The sequence below is a fragment of the Lemur catta genome, chromosome 10 (genome assembly GCF_020740605.2).
Source record: "Lemur catta isolate mLemCat1 chromosome 10, mLemCat1.pri, whole genome shotgun sequence".
Classification (NCBI taxonomy): Eukaryota; Metazoa; Chordata; class Mammalia; order Primates; family Lemuridae; genus Lemur; species Lemur catta.
In genome coordinates this window covers 51,772,144-51,793,359 of record NC_059137.1, presented here as the reverse complement: position 1 = coordinate 51,793,359, position 21,216 = coordinate 51,772,144, and the positions used below count along the sequence as shown (strand labels likewise).

At 33.9% G+C, this 21,216-nt stretch overlaps 1 protein-coding gene across 7 annotated transcripts in view; it reads left to right on the top strand.

Moving 5' to 3' along the window:
- Positions 1 to 21,216, top strand: part of CCDC171 (coiled-coil domain containing 171) — a 367,143-nt gene that overhangs the window by 15,754 nt on the left and 330,173 nt on the right. For 6 of the 7 annotated variants that reach the window (XR_006737860.1, XR_006737861.1, XM_045563091.1 and 3 more), the window contains exons 5-6: positions 3,454 to 3,644; positions 16,026 to 16,172. Coding sequence is in view for 5 of the 7 variants with exons in the window: in XM_045563091.1 (XP_045419047.1) it covers positions 3,454 to 3,644; positions 16,026 to 16,172 (338 nt within the window). In the remaining 2 variants the exon portion in view is untranslated. Of the gene's footprint in view, positions 1 to 3,453; positions 3,645 to 5,790; positions 5,923 to 16,025; positions 16,173 to 21,216 lie in introns of all 7 variants that reach the window. The other variant, XM_045563094.1, reaches the window with a different exon arrangement.

Below are 21,216 nucleotides of genomic sequence, written 5' to 3'. Positions count from 1 at the left end.
ATATAAAAGTTAATAAGTTTCATTTAACTATGAGGAGATGTTAAGTCCAGGGAAAATGGGAAGTTACTTGCCCAAAGTCAAACAATTTCAACACATACTTTACAAAGTAAGATAGAGGAATGGCCATTAATTACATGAAAAATGCTTAACTTCACTTATCATCCGGGAAATGCAAATTAAAACCACAGGGCTATCACTACACACCTATCACATGTTGAAAAGACTGTCAACACCAAATGTTGTTAAGGATATAGAGCAACTGGAAGTCTATACTTTGTTAGTGGGAGTGTAAAATGGTATAATCACTTTGAAAAAAAGCCAGGCAATTTCTTTTAAAATAAATATGCATTTATCCTACGACCCAGCAGTTTTATCTTTAGTGCTTCCCCATAAGAAAGAAAAACATTTGTCTACAAAAGACTTGTATAAGAATTTTATAGCAGCTCCATTCATGGTAGTCCCAAATTGGGAAAAAAACCCACAAAACAATGTTCATTGACAAGAGAAATGAAGAAACAATTTGTGTCGTATTCATACAATGAATTACTACTCAGCAATAAAAAGGAACCAACTACTAATACATGCAATAATATAAATGAACCTCAAAAACATTATGCTGAGTGAAGCTTTACACATGAAGATATCCTATATGGTTCCATTTATATAAAGTTCTAGGATAGGAAAACTTAATTGTTGATGAAAATTCTGAACTGTGGTTGTCTCTGGGGTGGGTTTGCAGTGGGGTTGTGACTGGTAAAGGATATGGGGGAACTTTTTGGGTTGAAGGAAATGTTCTGTATTTTGATAGACATTTGGGTTACAGGGGTGCATGCATTTATAAAATGTCTGAATAGTCCACTGAAGATTTGTGCATTTCACTGTGTGTAAATATAAAAAACCATATTGAATTCCAATTAATGATATACATGGTGAGTTATTTAGGAGTGAAATGTAATGATGTTTGCAACTTGCTTTGAAATACATAAACAAGTATTATGGAGTGATAGATGGATAAATGAATGGATGTATAAATAGATGGATGGATGTCTGATAAAGCAAATATAGCAAAATGTTAACAATTGTAGAGTTTAGGTTGTAGATATAGGGGTATTCACTGTACAATACTTTCACCTTTCTGTATTTTAAAAAATTTTTGAAACAAAATGTTGAGGCTAGCGTAAAAACCCTAGTAGAGTAATGCTATCTTTAAAAAGAAAATCTCACAACAATTGAGAGAATAGGAAATGTGACAAGAGAGAACATTTTGGAAGCTGGAAAGCAAATAGATGAAGAATAACTGATTTAGCAGACTTGAGACATCAGAATCCTAAACTAGGACTGGAGAAAGCTGTCAGACAAATTCTTAGATAGTCAAAAGGATCATGAAGTGGAAACACCAGATACCTTTGGAATTAGGAATGGGGGTAGCAGCAGTAAGGGGTAAAATGATGAGTTTAGATGAAAACTGTTTGAGAGGCAAATGTGTTCTTAGATCTTCTTCCTAAAGGCATGCTACTCTGGGGTTGCTCACACTTCATAGTGGAAGTCAAGATATTTAATCTCTGGAGATGATGAAATAGAGGGTCTTTCGACTGTCGAAAATAGAAGGATAGCATACTCAATGCTGAATATTGAGAAGCTATTTCTTCTAGTTTTTTTTTTAACTGGCTTCCCTCAAAACCTAATACCCAGATTTCTACACTCCATGTGGGAACTTGGAGGACTCTTCTGTAGGTCACCTGACTAACAGAGAGGACAAACCTAATGATACTGATGTTTGAAGTTTCTCAATAAATGACCCAGCCAGATCCTCCTTCAGTAAAGACCATAGTTGTCAACCTCCATGCTCAAGCTCAGAATCCAGGTGTTGGGTATATTGCTGTGTAAACTACATTACACTTATAGTTCCTCACTTTTGAGTGAGAGTAGACAACCAAGAATTACTAGATATTTGAGGAAAGCCTCTAAAATGGAGAGGAAAAAGATCATCTTTGAAGAAACAGAAACTCTGCAGGAAGAAGAAAATTTAACAAACAAGTGGCATTAATTTCCTTACAGCTTACAGAGAATATATTTCATCCATGAGGCAAGAACCAGACGTAAAAGAAGAAAGCTTTTAGAAATTAAAAATATGGAAGCAGAAATGAAAAATACCAATTGAAGCCTTGGAAGATGAAGCTGGAACAAATTTCCCAGGCATGAGCATAAAAAAGCAGAGGTGGAAAAATAGGAGAGAAGAGACAAGAAAATTTGAGGACCAATATGAATAATAGGGAATAGTGAAAGAAAGAGGTAAGAGAGAAAACAGAGAGGGATAAACAAACTATCAACAAAATTATTCCAGATAATATCTCAGAACTATTAATAAAGTATATGATTGCCCAATTGAAAGAGTCCATTAAATATTCACCACTATGTAATAAAATGGACCCATCTGAAGTCATAGCATTATGCAATTTCCAAAAAATAAAGACAAAGCTTTCAAAGAGAAAAGAAAAAAAAAAGAAAAATAAGCCCAATGCAAAAAAGAATCAGGAATCAAAATGGCCTCAAACTTCTTACCCATACTGGATGCTAGACAATGGAACAATGTCTTCTGGAGATGGCAGCTGAATGGGAGGGAGACTTTTCATGTGTATCTTTTTATATCTTTTGTACCTTTGAATTTTTGAACTTTTTGAGTGTATGATCCATTCAAAACACAATATAATTTAGAAATAATACTGCTAATATAACTGTGATATTTTTTGTTTAACAAGTGTGTTTGTACATATTTCCTCATTTTATCTTCACAACTTAACTAGGATGCATTTTTATTCCCACCGAGGGTCAGAGAGTCAGAGAGGTTTAATCAGGTGGCAGGTGCTGGAGTCAGACCTGGAAGCCTTTCCTTATTTCTCTTCTAGATGCCAGAACAGACCAGTAGTGGTAGTGTGTTGCAAGGTGCTGGTAATACAGTGAGTTGTGCCTAAATTGGAGGAGTAAATACATCCAATTCTAAGTTTTGGAGCAATAGTTCCCAGCCTCAACTTTGTGACAATCTTGTTTGTTACCAATAGTCAAATATCAAAATTTGTAATCTACTGAGTCTTTTTAAAAAGTTGCCCTATGTATCGCAGTCTTTAAAAAATTTTTTTTGATTTGTTTTCTTGAATAAGGAAAAGCAGTAGAATTACAGCTGATCTTAGAGGTGTACCTAAACTTGGGCATGCCTTCATAAATATGTACACTATTTCAGAGCAAAATCACCTCTGTCTGAAGGGGAAGACGAGATTGAGAAATTACAGAATAGATTTGTTCAGGGACTGTGAGATTTTCAAGCATTTCCTGGAGTGAAAAGTTTAAATGTTTTGTCCTAAGATCATGCTGTAAATGATACCAACTGCAATGCCTAGGTTTTTGGGTTCCTGGTCATTTAACTCATGGTTGTAAATATACTTATATTTTTAATAGCTCAGAATTCAGAACTTCAAGGAAAGGCAAATGATATTGAGAAAGCATTTCAGACTTCCCAGCAGAAATGGAAAGAAGAATGCAGAAGATTTGAACATGATTTGGAGGAAAGGGACAATATCATTCAAAATTGCAATAGAGAATATGATTTACTTATGAAAGAAAAAAGCAGGCTAGAGAAAAGTCTACAGGTAAAATATTTTTTACAAGGGACATTTTCTATATATAATGTAATATTTATTAAGATGTGTTGTACATTATTTGAAGTTATCCTTTAGTTTCCTTCCTTTCTTCCTATTCCCTCCCTCCTTTCTTTCTTTTTTAGGAGCATTTTTGCTGGTCTCTTTTACAGTATGCTTTAGGAATATATTAATATGTATACTGCTTTTTTGTGTGAAAAACAGTTTGAGAACTCTGATCAAAAAATTTTAAGAAAACAGAAAACACTTATATGAGTATATTGCGAGAAGGTAAGAACCTATAACTCTTTTGGTATAGCAGCATGAAAATTTGGAATTTTAGAAATATGGGCCCAATTGGTCTGGATATACAATAAATATAGAAAAATATTTGTATGTTTTATATAAGCTTCAATATCTATGTAGAGCATGTTCTATATAAACATATGAGGTGTAAAATATTTAGGTTTTATGAAAATTATTGTGAGCTATCTATTCCCCCATTTTTTGTTCCTTTTTTATTCCCTAAAGTAAAAGTGTAGTTTAAGGTTGAAGTTACCAGAGACTTAGAAGATAGATTTTTGAATTGCCTATATTTGCTATTTTTTAAAGTAACAGTTAAAAAATATATGATAAAGCCGGGCATGGTGGCTTGCACCTGTAGTCCCAGCTACTCAGGAGGCTGAGGTGGGAGGATTGCTTGAGCCCAGGAGTTCCAGGCTGCAGTGCACTATGATTTCACCTGTGAGTAGCTACCACACTTTAGCCTGGGCAACATAATGAGACACTTATCTCTATAAAAAATAAATAAAAACATGATAAAAATACATTTACCACTGGTGTAAATGGCTTTTCTGAAATCTGGAAATGTATTTTTACTAAAAAGTAATTTTATAGAAGCATTTGCTAAATGTAAAAGTTTTGGCACAATGGTTCCAGGACATTTTCAGCAGATCTACTTTTGATTTCCTCCACGTTGATGGTCATAGTTTGTCTCTTTTGTTTACTACTGTATTCCTAGACCCTGGAACAGTCCTTGGCATACACAAGGGCTCCATTAGTATTTGGATGGGGGAGGTTTAGGTGGTGGCTGGTACTATAAGTCCTTGGATGGGCCTGTATAAGCTTCCCCATATAACATATCCTGGAGTTATGGGGAAAGAAGTATGGAAGCATTCCTTTAACCAATCAGATGTAAAATCTTTATATGCAGATCAGTTAGCTACTTAGGAGAACACTGCTTTGATTTTAGGCTACTGGCTTTCAATTGATCTGCACAAAGACTTTGGGGTTAATTAGGAGTCACTAGGACCCCTTAGGGAAAAAAAAGCCTCAGGGCTCTTCATGATGGCTTTCTATTAGTGAAAGTTATAAGGGCAATATTTATTATACAGATCCATGCTACCATATATGGATATGGGAGGCTTGCTTTCTCATATAAACCATGGAATTTTTCTCCTTGTGTTAATGGGGACTTATTTTATATCCTATAGGTTACAAAATTGGGCTTCTCATGAAACTCACATTTTGTATTTTTAAGATTTTGAACCAAATTAGATCTTGTAAATACTTAGGAAAACCCAAAAGGCCAAAGCATTTTTCAAATATTATTTGAGAAATGTAGAACTAAGAATTAGTTACGGTCTAAATGCAAAAAAAAATTTTTTTGTTTGTCAAATTTTTAACATTTTAGAGTTTCCTTATCCTGATTTGTTGCACAGAATTCTTTCTTTCTCCCTTTTTGGAAATACATTATTCTATGTCAGATTTATGTATAAATTATCAGGGATAATCTAAGCACTTTGTTCATTAGTAGAGATTTCCATATTAAATAGAATCTACTTTGTTTATGTCTATCATGTATTGATATTTCGTTCAAGCCTCTGAAGTTAAATTTTTCAGAAAAATCGGGCCAAATATATGCCTATATATACAAGCAGGTATAAAATGTTATTTAAATTGGTAACCATAGCTGATTATACAGATCTACATTCTGATGATCAAAATTATAGTTTTATTAATGATTTTAACATGAATCATAATGAGTTTTAACAGTTTATAAGTAAGGAGAGCGACTTTGTATATTTAAAATGGGGATGAAGGAAGAAAGATAATTTTTATTGATCTAATAGTAAAGCAAGATTTTATTCATATAAAGGAAGCATTGGAAAAGCATCAACAGGAGAAGAATGAAATGGAGTCTCATGTCAGGGAGACAGCATTGGAGGAGTTTAGATTACAAACAGAACAATGGGAAGCAGAAAGAAGAGAGTTACAATTTATAGTACAGGTATTTAAAAAATCATAATTCGGTTCCTTAAATATGTCTTTTTAACGCTATGATTTCAAAATTACGTTAGTGGGATAATTGAGTAGCTCACCCAAGAGAAAACTATTTCTATTCTTTGATCTCTGAAAGGCCATGTTTCATTTGTAGTTACATGACAATACAGCAACTGTTACCAATAGATACCCTTAGTGTTAGAGTTGGGTGACTTCTCTTGCATACCTTAAGTGATTTTTTCCAGAAGGACATATGTGTATATTTGATATTTTATTTTTCCAATTTAAAACATGAGACTAACAGTTGTCTTTAATAGCATAAAGAAATAGAATAATAGGATTTTGGTTATTAAAGGATCCTTACAAATCATATATCGCAGTGATTTTTGCTACATTTGATCTTAGCCAAAAGGCTGAGAAGCAATTGCAGTGATTTTTGAACTCTTTTTAAGATGTGCAAATTCTTGATTATCCTCTATTCCTTCACCCCCTCCAACACACAGAATTCTCAAGGCTTCTAATAGTCCAGTTTGAAAATTACTGATTTTATCTAATCCCCTTTATAAATGAGCAGATGGAGATTTAGAAGTTACTGACTTACTCAAATTACAGACGGAGTGATTAATGTGGGAAAAGACTACAGGTCTCCAGATTCTCACTCCAGTGTACTCTGCATTTTTTTCAGGAGATTATATGTATTTATTTTGAAGGAGAAGTAGGAGAAACTCAAACTGTTAATTGTATTGTGTATTTTAAAGGAAATTTGTGAACAGATAATCCCCTTTAAGGAAAACACTCACTAACCAACTAAAAATTTCAAGTAAATTTCCATTGCTGCTTTTGTTATTTATTTTGTGATAACACAATTTGTCTTGTGTAATTTTTTTAATGCAAAATGACAAATTGAAATAGACTTTATATGGGTGTCAAAGATATGCATTCGTCACAAGAATGATAAATACTCACTTAAAATACCTTTTGGGGTAACTTTGTGTCAGAAACAACTTTGCAAGACAGAAGCTGGCCCAAAATATGCAGAGAGTAGGAGCCACCTTATTTTTTTAAGAGTGAAAGCTGGCAGTGAACAGTGGAAATGTTGAATTTATTGTATATGTAAGTTCTTAAGTACCAACAAAACCACAGCTTTCCCAAACCTATGGTCTTTTTACAGTATTTTTCTTTCCAGGTACCCCCTCTGTAGACTCTGTTGTATGATCGCTCTTCAGACATCTTGTATTCTGAATCTGCTTGTAATTTATGTAATTTGTTCATTCATTCATTTATTCATTTTTCCCTAAGTACTTACTGAGTTAACTGCTTTCAATACTGAGGGTATAAAACTGATTAGGATATGGTTTCTGCCCTGGAAGATCTTTTACCATAGAGAGGCACGTAAAGAGAGAAAATATATTACAATGTAATAACAAAATACTATAGGACCATAAAAGAGAAATTTATTTACCTGGGAGAGACTAAGGAAGGAAGTCTTCAGAGAGCAGATATTTGAGCTGTTGTTGATAATTATCTTAAAGGCTACCTGGAAACAAACAAGCAAGCTTAAGTAAATTAAAATAACTTCTTTATTTCTAAACATTCAGAAATCTATAGTGCTACTAGCCAGAGTCCTAAACTTATAAAATCTGATTCAGAGACCTGTATTTAAATGTGTGGTTGGTGTGATTTTGGTCTATCCGTGAATCCCAAATGAAACGTGGTTATGCCAAACTTTATATTATGAAGTACTAAAACAATTAAAAATTCTGTATCAGTCTTTAATTATGATGTGTGGCGAAGAATGGGGGAATATACATCCTAGTTACTAGTGACAATATCTTGCTTTGCTGCTTTTGTAGGAAAAATTTCATTGTATTTTGTAACTGGAATGTTCAGAGCTGTTTCTCTATTTCGTGTCCTTTTTATTAAAATTACTTAAAATGGCTTTTTCTTTTATAAAATAACCTTAAAAAACTATTACATAACTTTATATTAAAAAGGCTCTCTTAAAACAACTTGAGGGATAGAGTAAAATTCTCCCTCTATTGGCTGTTGATGGGCTTAGTTTTTCACCCTATAATTAGGTGTTGGTATTATATAGTGTTCAAATAAGTTAAAAAAAAACCTTTTCTTAGCGTAACCTCATCTTTAACAGACAAAGCTGGTGTAATATTTCTCTCATCTGGGCTTTAGAATTCAGACCCACTATAAAAAGAAAATCTCAATTTTATGCCATGTCCCTCTTCTTTCTCAGGAGTTAGAGTGCTAAATAGAGGCATCCTTCTCTGGAATATTAATGTGAATTCTTACTGAAGTTACCTCAAAAGTTACCTCATTTTAAGATAATGTTTCTCATTTTTTTCCAACCCATGCCCTCTTTTGATAAAACATAAAAATTATGTCTGTCTTTAGTGTTATTTGGAATTTCAAAAGAAATCAAAGCCAAAATAATTTTAGAACAAAGTATTTATGTTGATTTTGAAAATACATATAATTATTTTATTTTGATCTCTATTTAAAGTTTTTATTTAAAAATTAATGTTTTAATTAATTTATTTATTTTTCTTTGTTCCTGAACTTTAAAGGTGCTTATTTGCCACAAGCTTATCTATTGTAGACAGTATGGGAAAGGCAGTAGTAAATCTTTGTTTTTAAACCATTATGCTCTTCTTTTGTCATTTTCCCAGTTCATTTCAGTGTATAATTTATCAGAAGGGCTGAAAGCCTTTAGAAGATGAATATATGTTTTTCATATTTATTTCATTTCTAAATTTCTATGGCTCAACCAGAGAATAAAGTTATCCTTTTCTCATTCATTGACTAATTTTGGTGTATGTATCTAGTGATTAAGGCATGGGAAATATAGATTGAAAATAATACCTGGAACTAAAGAAAGAGGAGGAAGAGTAGGGAGGCAGCATAGAAAGTTATCAGACCAGGCTTATGCAGCAGTAGGTTGTATACTAAGATAACTTACTGATTAGTGATTGGGGTGTAACATTTCAAAGACTGACCCAGGAAGTACAATTGTGATCTAGGGACAGTTTGGAAGAAGTTACATGAAAAGGAAGTGTTTAAGAAGTTTGCTTCAAATGAATAAGGGCAGCAGAGCACTTCTTTTGTAGTTTCCTGGAAAACTTTCTACTGGTATCCCGTTAGCAAATGGCGTAGAAAATGACTCTGGCACTAGTACTGCTTGTTTTTTCCAAACAGGAAATATCTTAATACTTAATTTATAAAATTACTATATTGTGTTCATTGTACAAATGCCACTTATTTAGGGAAATTTAAAAGCAGAAAGTAAAGGTCTTATCCCCTTTCCCTTCCAATTTCACTCCTCATCTAAGGATGCATAAATATATGTTAATGTATATAGATAAATGAAATTATATAACTCAATAACATTTGCATTTTTCTTTTGATGTCCATTCCTTATTCTTTTATTTTTTGCATGATATTCTGTCATGTGGATGTTCCTAATATACAGTAGTCCCGGCTTAACCTCTGGGAATTTGTTCCAAGACCCCCAATGGATGCCTGAAACTATAGATAGTACCGAACCCTATATATACTATGTTTTTTCCTATACAAACATACCTATAATGAAGTTTAATTTATAAATTAGGCAGAATAAGAGATTAATAATAGCCAATAATAAAGTAGAACAATTATATAACAAATATACTCTAATAAAAGTTATGTGAACATGGTCTCTCCCTCTTTCTTTCTCAAAATATCTTATTGTACTGTACTCACTTATTTTGGGACTGAGGTTGACTTGGAGTAACTGAAAGGAAAGTGAAACTGTGGATAAGAGGGTACTATTATATTTCAGCGATCTATTATTGATGGATATTTTATTTCTTTCAAAATTTTTGGCTCTAATTAAAAGCTATTCACTAGCATTCTTGTCTGTATCTTGAGCGGTCAGGCGAAGTGATTCTGCTGTATAAATATAATTGCTTGTTTTGCAAGCTCATGATAGGCATTATACAAAATTAGTACCAGTTTATACTTTCCAGCAACACACACTGTCTTTGATTGTAGAACTCTGATGGCTGTGGGGATTTAGGGAAGAAGAACTTATTCTAGCTCTTTCAGGAGATAACTATGTACTAGATTAAGGTGGTAGCTAGTTATATTGATGTATTTTATAAGCTAGAAAAGGAATATTTTAGCTCTGATACTTTTCTAACTATACTCGTATAATGGTTCAGAATTGGAACCATATTTTGGATTCTGGGAAATGTTTATATGAATACATATAAAGAATCATTCTTTTTGGTCTATGTTTCTGGAAGAGGTGGAAAGAAAGCAAATTTATTTTCTAACAGCACAATGTGGTTTCCTGTGATGTTAAATGTCAGTTCAAAAACAAGCCTTATTTTAAAATATTTTAAGTTCAACATCTCCCTCTAGTGGAACAAAGAAGAAACTCCCTCAATTACCAGTGTCCTTAATATGATTTTCACAGGTACGCGTGCACACACAGCCCCCTACTTTTCCACTGCAAGGATCCAGGTAGCTTTTCGTTTGATTAGAAAATAAATTCTGTGACAAAAATTGTAAAGTTAAATTTATTTGAGGGGAGGCAAATTAATCTTTATGTAAGCTGCATGAGGTATTTTGTAGATCTTTTGGAAATTTCTCGTGTGTTACAGTACACACGAGTGCACAGTGCACAGCCTTGAATTTATTGATAAAACCATAAAGCTTAAATATTTGACCATAAAAACCTTCCCCCCAGAGATTTATGTAATCAATACCCGATATAGCTTACTAATACCCAGCCTTGGATTTATTGATAAAACCATAAACTTAAATATTTGAACATAAAAACCTCTCCCCCAAAGATTTATATATAATCAGTACCTGATATAACTCACTAATACCATTAATATAACCGAACTCATCACCTAGATGATGATAGTGTTTGTCATATTTGCTTCAGAATTAAGAACAAACAAATAATAAATTGTCGTATCGTTGAAGACTATTCTGAATCACTTCCCCATCCTACCACCATTCTACCCTTAAAAGATAAGCACCATTCTGAAGTTGGTGTTTAATTTTCTGTCTGTATATATTGATTATATTATTTTAGTATTTTATATGTTTTATAAGAGTATCATACAGTATGTATCTTTGTTCAACTTACATTTTTCACTTATGCTTTTGAGATTTATTCAAGTTAATAAAATAACTCTTGTTCATTCAGTTTAACTGCTGTGTAGTATCTTTTTTTTGGTGGGTGATTTCTTGGTTTTTACTAGACAAATTCTAAAAGCTTTAACACTTGCTGTATGGTATTTTATCCTGTGTAAATACCATAATTTATCAATTACCTGACTGTCTTAGTTCATTTTCTGTTGCTTCTAACAGAATACTTGAAACTTGGTAATTTATAAGGAAATAATTTCTTTCTTTTTCCTTTATTGATATATAATATTTTACATATTTATAGAGTACATGTGAATGCTTTATGCGTGCATAAAATGTGTAATGATCAAGTCATTTTAGGGTATCCATTCATTACCTTGAGTATTTATTATTTCTATGTGTTGGTAACATTTCAACTCTTCTCTTTTAGCTGCTCTGAAATATATAATATATTGTTGCTAACTACATTCACCCCACTTGGTTATCGAACATAGAGCTTATTTCTTCTATTTAACTGTAAATTTGTACCCATTTGACAAACTCTTCATTTGTCTTCATCCCATTCTCACATCCTTCTCAGCTTCTGGTATCTATCATGCTATTCTTTATCTCTGTATAGTTAAGTTTTTGGCTTCCACATATGAATGAGAGCATGCAGAATTTGTCTTTCTGTATGTGGGTTATTTCCCTTAACATAATAACCTCTAGTTCCATGCATGTTGCTGCAAATGACATGATCTCATTCTTTTTTATGGCCAAATAGTATTCCATTGTGTATGTATACCACATTTTTTTTATCCATTCGGCCACAGATGGACACTTATGTTGATTCTATTGGCTATTGTGAATAGTACTGTGATAAACATGTGAGTGCAGGTATCCCTTTGATATACTGATTTCTTTTCCTTTGGATAAATACCCAGTAGTGGGATTGCTGGATTGGATGGTATAATAGTTTTTTTTTTTTTGAGGCAGAGTCTCGCTCTGTTGCCCGGGCTAGAGTGAGTGCCGTGGCGTCAGCCTAGCTCACAGCAACCTCAAACTCCTAGGTTTAAGCAATCCTACTGCCTCAGCCTCCCGAGTAGCTGGGACTACAGGCATGCGCCACCATGCCTGGCTAATTTTTTTCTATATATATTTTTAGTTGGCCAGATAATTTCTTTCTATTTTTAGTAGAGATGGGGTCTCGCTCTTGCTCAGGCTGGTCTCGAACTCCTGACCATGAGCGATCCACCTGCCTTGGCCTCCCAGAGTGCTAGGATTGCAAGTGTGAGCCACCACACCCGGCCAATAGTTTTTTCTTAGTTTTTAAAGAAATCTCCATACTGTTTTCCATAGTGATTGTACTAGCTTACATTTCCACTAACAGTATATAAGAGTTCCCTTTTTTCCATAGCCTCACCAGCATGTGTTATTTTTATCTTTTTAATTATAGCCATTCTAACTGGATAAGATGATATCTCATTGTGGTTTTGATTTGCATTTTCCTGATGCTCAGTGATGCTGAGTATTTTTTCATATACCTGTTGACTATTTATATATGTATTCTTTTGAGAATTGTCTATCCATGTACTTTGCCTACTTTTTAATGAAATTATTATTATTTTTTATCATTGAGTTATTTGAGTTCTTTGTATATTCTAGGTGTTAGTCTCTTGTCAGGTGAACAGTTTGCACATATTTTCTCTCATTCAACAGATTATCTCTTCACTATGTTGATTGTTTCCTTTGCTGTGCAGAAGCTTTTTAGTTAATACAGTCCCATTTGTCTATTTTTGTTTTACTTGTCTGTGCTTTTGAAGTCTTAACCATAAAATCTTTGCCTCGACCAATGTCCTGAAGTGTTTTCCCTATGTTTTCTTCTAGTAGTTTTATAGTTTTGAGTCTTACATTTAAGTCTGACATCTATCTTGAGTTGATTTTTTTATATGGTGAGAGATAGGGGTCTATTTCATTCTTATGCATGTGGACATTCAGTTTTCCCAGCACCATTTATTGAAGAGGTCATCCTTTCCCTAGTGTATGTTCTTGGTGCCTTCATTGAAAATCAGTTGGCTATAAATGTGTGGATTTATTTCTGGATGCTCTATTCTGTTCCATTGGTCTATGTTTCTATTTTTATACAGTACATGCTATTTTGGTTACTATAGCCTTGTAATATACTTTAAAGTCAGGTAATGTAAAGCCTCCAGCTTTTTTATTGTTGTTGTTGTTTTACTGAGGATTGCTTTGGCTATTCAGGCTGTTTTTTGTTTCTATATGAATTTTAGAATTGTCTTTTCTATTTCTGTGAAAAATGACGTTGGTATTTTGATAGGGATTGCATTGAATTTGTAGATTCCTTTGTCATTTTAACAGTATTAATTTTTCTAATCCAGGAGCATGGGATGTCTTTCCATTGTTTGTGCCCTCTTCAGTTTCTTTCATCAGTGTTTTGTAGTTTTCCTTGTGGAGGTCTTTTACTTCCTTGGTTAAATTTGGTCCTAGGGGATTGCCTTCTTGACCTTTTTTAACTTTTTCATTATTGTTGTATAGAAACACTACTGATTTTTGTATGTTAAGTTTGTATCCTGCAACTTTACTGAATTTGCTTATCAGCTCTAAAAGTTTTTTGGTGGAGTCTTTTGGTTTTTCTAAATATAAGATCATGTCATCTGCAAAAAGGGACAATTGGACTTCCTCTTTTCCAATTTGGATGCCTTTTATTTCTTTCTCTTGCCTGATTGCTCTGGCTGGGACTACCAGTACTATGTTGAATAGGAGTGGTGAAAGTGGGCACCCTTGTCTCCTTCCATGTCTTAGAGGAAAGGCTTTCAGCTTTTCCCCATTCATTATGATGTTAGCTATGTGTTTGTCATATATGGCCTTTATTATGTGGAGGTATGTTCCTCCTATGCCTAGTTTGGTGGGAGTTTTTATCATGAAGGAATATTGAATTTTTTTCAAATGGTTTTTCTGCAATGATCGTAAGTTTTTTGTTTTTCATTCTGTCCCTGGTATATATCCGGCTTGGTCATGGTATTTTATCTTTTTGATGTGCTGTTGAGTTTGGTTTGTTAACATTTTGTTGAGGACTTTTGTATCCATGTTCATTAGGAATATTGGCCCATAGCTTTCTTTTTTTGTTGTATCCTTGTCTGGTTTTGATATCAGGATGATGCTGCCTCGTAGAATTCCCTCCTCTTTAAATTTTTGGAATAATTTGAAGAGGATTGGTATTAGTTCTTCTTTATATGTATGGTAGAATTCATCAGTGAATCCATCCAGTCCTGGGCTTTTCTTTGTTGGAATACTTTTTATTATTGATTCAATCTTACTACTTGTTACTGGTCTGTTCAGATTTTCTATTTATTCCTGATTCAATTTTGGTAGGTTGTATAGTTCCAGGAATTTATTTATTGTTGTGTTGAGGAATAGGACTTTTAGTCTTTGGATTGTTTTTTTCAATTCAGTGTGTGGCCCTTTTACTTTTATTGTCTAAAAGAAGGCAGTGATGGAAGAAAAAGGAAAATATTAATAAAACAGAAAAAGCATGCCAATTTGTATAGTATCTTATTATCGTTCTTTCAGTGAATTATTTTGAACATTTGAATCTACATTTGTCTTATAGTAGAGATCTCAAACTAGATTTAAAATGAAGACAGAGATAAACTTATTGGTATTTCTCGGAATGTTCTAAAGAATACTGGTTTATGGGATGCTAATGGATTTTGTTTTTTTGTTTTTTTTTGAAAACAGGTTCCCTAGAGAAACATGTTGGAAAAGACTTTCTTTATGGTAGAACTTTCTTTCTTCTTTCTTTTAATTTAAAGACAAGGTCTTGCTTTATCACCCAGGTTTGAGTGCAGTGGCATGATCATGGTTCACTGTAACTTTGAACTCCTGGACTCAAAACAATCCTCCTCCCTCAGCCTTCCGAGTAGCTGGGACTACAGGTGTGCATCACTGTGCCTGGCTAATTAAAAATTTTTTCTTCTAGAGACGAGGTCTTGCTGTGTTGCGCAGGCTGGTCTTGAACCCCTGGCCTCAAGTGATCCTCCTGCCTCCACCTCCCAAAGCACTGAGATTATAGGCACAGGCACCACACTCAGCTGAGAGTTATCTTTGATGCTTGCAACGTACTCACCCAGATTCTGATGATAAAAATGATAGAAATTCTTGGAAGTATGTGTAAATCTTTATATGTGTATGTCTATGAATAAGATTGTGCTGGTGAGGAAAACATGGGGAGGAGGACTTTATTAAAGGCCTGAAATGAGAATAATGGATCTAGATTAGTTACTGTGGAGAATACTATTATATGTATGTTAACTTTTTTTTGAACTTCCAATAAAATTCAACTCTTGTTTCTGAGTTTAGTTAGAGAAGGAGATTGAGAGATTTTAGTAGAAGAGTACCTGAAGTTATTTGTCTTTCAGTAGCCCAGCAAACATTTGAAAACTTTTTGAAAACTGAAGAGGAAATGAAACACAGCCATCTAGTGGATGCAATTTTAAGAGCTATAAACATGTAGTTTAAGTACCATGGGCTCATGCAAACATTATTAGGCATTCAAGCTAATCATTCCTTATAACACAAAGAAGCAGTATACAATTGAATAACTAAATACTTCAAAATTTTAGCAAGAGGCAAAACATTATGTGTGATAGTTGAATGACAGCATTATATAAATACTCTCAGAGGTCAATTGAACTAGCATAACATTTTAGTATGCTACACATATTTTCCATTGTAATATGTATGAATCAGCTTTTTAAATTGTAAAATTTCAGTAGTGCTTTTTAAACAAATGTATATTCTGAAACATTGTTGGAAAATATCTTGGCCTCTTGCCTGTATAAATTAACCTATTATGGTTGAAGCCCAGATTTAGTGACTCACTGTCTTCTATACAGTAAACTTTTACTCATTCATGGCTTATAAACTTTACTGATGCAAAAATGAATTATTTTCCAGGAGCAAGATAGTGCTGTACAAAATATGCACAAGAAAGTAGAAAAATTAGAAACAGAACATATGGATTGCTCTGACCTTTTACGGCGACAAACAAGTGAACTTGAATTTAGCACTCAACGTGAGGAACGCCTTAGAAAAGAATTTGAGGTATGTTTTCTCGTTCTTTTACAACACATATATATATATATAATATATCATCCATTTAGTGATTTAAGGTTAGAGAAAGTTTTACTCTGCAATAAAATATAAAACTAATTCTGGGGGCATTTATTTATATTGCGTATTTGGCTGCTTTGAAAAACTCTTGTATCTGAGTAAAGTGTTTTATATTTTGCCCCTAATTTTTCAAATCTGTTCATTTTTAATAATTAACTCTCATGGAATATTTGAGATGTTTGAGAGTAATTGTTTATAAGGTTGTGGAAGCAACACAGGAAAAGATTTGGTGTACGGGGGTTCTAAAAGGTAAAAGTAATACTAAATTCCAGTTTTGTAGTTTAAATCAGGTACTAACTGGTTTTGTGGAATGCTTTTCAGAAAAGACTTTAGATGGGAAAGGAGCATCAATTTACAAGTGAAAAATAGGATTTCTATGAGTGAATGATACTGAAAATAACTTTAATTAATATTGAGAGAAATCTAATCGATTTGTTAATTTACCTTCTTTTTAAAATTTCCCTTTGCTTTGTGCAATATGTTATATTTAAACAGGTGAAGTTTTGTGCTAAGCATAATTTATAATCTTTGTTAGGTAAATAAACATTTATATAGACTATTTAATGGTAAAGTTCTATACACGTACTTGTTAAACTCACTGCTGTAATATTCTGGGAATTTTAGCTAAAGAAATATGTAAAAGCAAGAGCAGCAATAAGAATTATAACTTTTGGAAAGGAGTTATGATTTTTATTATTTTCAGATATGCTTATACACATGAATAGTAAAGAAAGTCAACTTTAAAATTATTACACTAGTAAAAACATTCAATAAGGATGCTAGGCAGAAAATAATATATAACAATTATATTTATATTAGTACTACCAGCAATAATCAGTTAGATCCTATAATACTGCAAAGATTTTCTTCACCACGGTGACGAATTAGGAATAAAATTTAAAAATACATTAAAAATTATGAAATTTAACTGAGGGTCTTAAAATGGTGAGACATTTTGGGAACACTTAACACTGTAAAGATATCTTCCCTAGATTATATTATGAGTTAAAGCAGTTCCAGTCCAAATTTTAATGGATTTATTTTGGAAAGACAGAGTCTAAAGTTCATGTCTAAACTAAATAGACCAGATAAGAGCCTAAAACATTTTGATAAAAGGAGTGGTGAATGAGGACTTATTCTTACCAGAGGTTAATACATATTATAAAGCTTTAGTAAGGTATCAATGGTGGTTCTTTGGTTGTATGACAACAGAAACTAACTTTGCTTAACTTAAATAGGGACTTCAGTATGGGAATCATGTTTACAGAATCAGAAGGAAGGCCAAGGAATCGGGCTTAGAAAGCATATGGATCCCAGAGGCTCTCCACAGGTCTTGGGAGCGGAAATGTTGGATGAAGTTGGGGTGAATTGGCACCAATAATTTTTATTTTTTTTATAACTTTATTCAGGGTTCAAATCCCATGGAAGGAACATTTGATTGAAAGAGGTAATTTACCCCAAATAAATCCCTGCCAATTTTACCAAAATTAAAACCCCCAGAAAGAATTCTTATAAGGAAAATTAGTGTGCTGGTACCAAAAGAAAGGGACAAGGTTGTTGAGTGGCCAAAAAGTACAATTACCCTAAGGCTACACTGTATTAGTCAAGGTTTTCCAGAGACAGAACCAATATAGATATAGATATATAGAGAGGATTATTAGGGGAATTGGCTCATGTGATTATGGAGGCTGAGAAGTCCCATGACAGGCCATCTGCAAGCTGGAGACCCTGGTAGTGTGGCTTAATGCAAGTATAAAAGTCTTAGAGCCAGGGAAGGCAGTGGTGCAATTCTCAGTCCTAGGCCAGAGAGGTTTGAGTTCTGATGTCTAAGGGCAGGAGGAGGAGAGTGTCTCAGCTCCAGGAGAGAGAGAAGAAATCCTCATAGAAGAAATCCTTAGAGAGAGAGAGAGAGAAAAAGAGAGAAAGAAGAAGAAAGGAGGAGGAGGAAGGAGGAAGAAAGAAGGAGAAAGAAGAAAAAAGAAGAAAGAAGAAGAAGAAATCTTTTTCTCTCCTTTTTTGTTTTATCCAGGCCCCCAGTTGATTGGATGGTGCCTACCCACATTGAGGGTGAATCTTTTCCACTCAGTTGACTAATTCATATGCCAATCTCCTCTGGAAACAACCTCACAGTCACAGCCAGAAGTAATGGAAGTAGTGCTCTACCAGTTCTTTAGGTTTTCCTTAAACCAGTCAAATTGATACCTAAAATTAATTATAACACAGACTTTCAGTGGAACAGGATTGAAAAGCCAGTAGACTTATAGATATTCTATAACAATTTTGTATATTAAAGTATTTTTTTAAATCAGTGAGGATAGGAAAGATTATTCAGTCAATCATGTTGACATAATTGATTAACTCTTTGGGACAAAATAAGAGTCTTACATTGTATTCTAAAATAAAGTTCAGGCCGGGCGCGGTGGCTCACGCCTGTAATCCTAGCTCTGGGAGGCCGAGGCGGGTGGATCGCTCGAGGTCAGGAGTTCGAGACCAGCCTGAGCAAGAGTGAGACCCCGTCTCTACTAAAAAATAGAAAGAAATTATCTGGCCAACTAAAAATATATATACAAAAAAATTAGCCGGGCATGGTGGCTCATGCCTGTAGTCCCAACTACTTGGGAGGCTGAGGCAGTAGGATCGCTTAAGCCCAGGAGTCTGAGGTTGCTGTGAGCTAGGCTGATGCCACGGCACTCACTCTAGCCCGGGCAACAAAGTGAGACTCTGTCTCAAAAAAAAAAAAAAAATAATAAAGTTCAGTTGATTAAAAAGAGTAAAATGTTAAAAACAAAGATAAACTAAGAGGAAAATTTATTTATTTATTTGCTTATTTTTTTGAGATGGTGTCTTGCTATTTTTGGCCAGGCTGGTCTTGAACTCCTGAGCTCGAGCAATCCTCTTGCCTCAGCTTCCCAAGTAACTGGGACTACAGGCACATACTACCATGCACAGCTTAAGAAGAAAATTTTGATTAACAGTTTTCTGCTTTCTGAGTGCAGAAGGACTTGTTACTAATCATAAAAGCAGAGGAACAAAATCATATAGAAATAGATTAATAGATTTGACTATGAAATATTAGTCTTATATAAGTAACCCCCTCTCTTCAAGGAAAATAAAAAGACAAATAACAAAATGAAAGAAATACTTACAGCAAAGGGTAAGTCTACATTTATCTCTGTATTTGTATTTAAATCATCTATGATTTGGTAAGAAAAAGGAGAAAACCTTTATGAAAAAATCTACCAAAGAAATCAAACAAGATATGAAAGAAGAAATTCAGATAGATGACAAACACATGGAAAATGTTTAACCTCACCATAATGTAAGATAGACTATAACACTCATAATGCTAACATTAAAGAAAATGATGGTACCAGCATTGGAGAGGATGGTGGTAAAAATTCCTGTACCTTACTGATGGGAATGTAAATTTCTAAAACCTTGAAGGAGGTCCATTGGGTAACTTTATCTTCAGAAAATTACCACATTCCTCTTGGCCCTCTGGGACTTGCTTTCCTCTGCACTGTCTCTTCTCATTGCCCTCTAGACCCATGGCATAACAGTGCTCCTGGGATGTCTTCATTATCCTCTTTCTGTTGTATCTTCTCTTTCCTAAGTCCCATGCCTCTTATTTCAATGGAGCACATAGCCTAGACGTTTCTAAAGAAAGGCTATATTGGAGCTAAAGTTTATGTATATCTGAACATGTTTTTATCAATAACGTATTAGGGTAGGTATAATTTGACTGAATATAGAAATTTATGTTGAAAGTCATTTTCCCTTGGAATTTGGAGGCCTTGCCTCACTGGTTTCCAGTCTTGTCTATTGCTCTTGAGAGGCCTGATGCTATTTTGGTTTATGTTCCTTTGTTTGTGACCCTTTTCTCACTCTCTTCTTCTCTAAAAGTTTTCTTGAGTCTCTATTTTTTTAATCTTTTCATTATGGAACACTTTAAAAATATGTAAAAGTAGACAGAAGAGTATAATGAACCTAATATATCCATCATCAGCTTCAGTCAATTTATGGGCAATCTTGTATTATTTATACTTCAACTTACTTTCCCTTTTCCCATATTATAATGAATCAAGTCCCCAGCTATCATATCATTTTACCCATAAATATTTCATTATGATTTCTAAAAATAAGTGGTCTTTTATTTAAAGCCACATTATCATTATCACATCTGAATTGTTTAACAGTAATTACTGAATATAATCAAATATCCAGGTATTATTCAAATTTTAAGGAGTCTCATAAATCAGTGATCACCAACCTTTTTGGCACCAGGGACTGGTTTCATGGAAGACAGTTTTTCCACTGAATGGGGTGGGGTGGGCTGAGGGGAGGCAGAACTCAGGTGGTGATGTGAGTGATGTGTAGCGGCTGTAAATACAGATGAAGTTTTACTTGTAGCGGCTATAAATACAGATGAAGTTTCACTTGCTTGGCTGCTGCTCACCTCCTGCATGCATCCCGGTTCCTAAGTTTCATGGAAGACAATTTTTCCACGGATTGGGGTGGTGGAGGGGAGGCAGAGCTCAGGCAGTGATGCGTGTGAGCAGGGAGCGGCTGTAAATACAGATGAAGCTTTGTTCCCTTGCCTGCTGCTCACCTCCTGCTATGTGGCCTGGTTCCTAATAAGCCACAGACCCAGTACTGGTTCGCAGCCTGGGACTTGGGTACCGCAGTCATAAATGACATAAACATGTGTTTAAGTTTACAGTTTGTTTGATTCTGAATCCCACATTAGGTCTATACATTATAATTGGTTGATGTCTCTTAAGTCTCTTTTATTTATTTATTTTTTTGTTTGTTTTTATTTTTGAAAAGTTAAAAATTCCTTAATTTTTTATTCCTGGTACCACTACCACAATTTACAGGGCAATATACCTGATGTCATGAAAAGAAAAAGAAAAAGAAAATGCTACAACAGATAAAAGACCGCAGGAATGTACATCTAATTGACACTACATTGCAT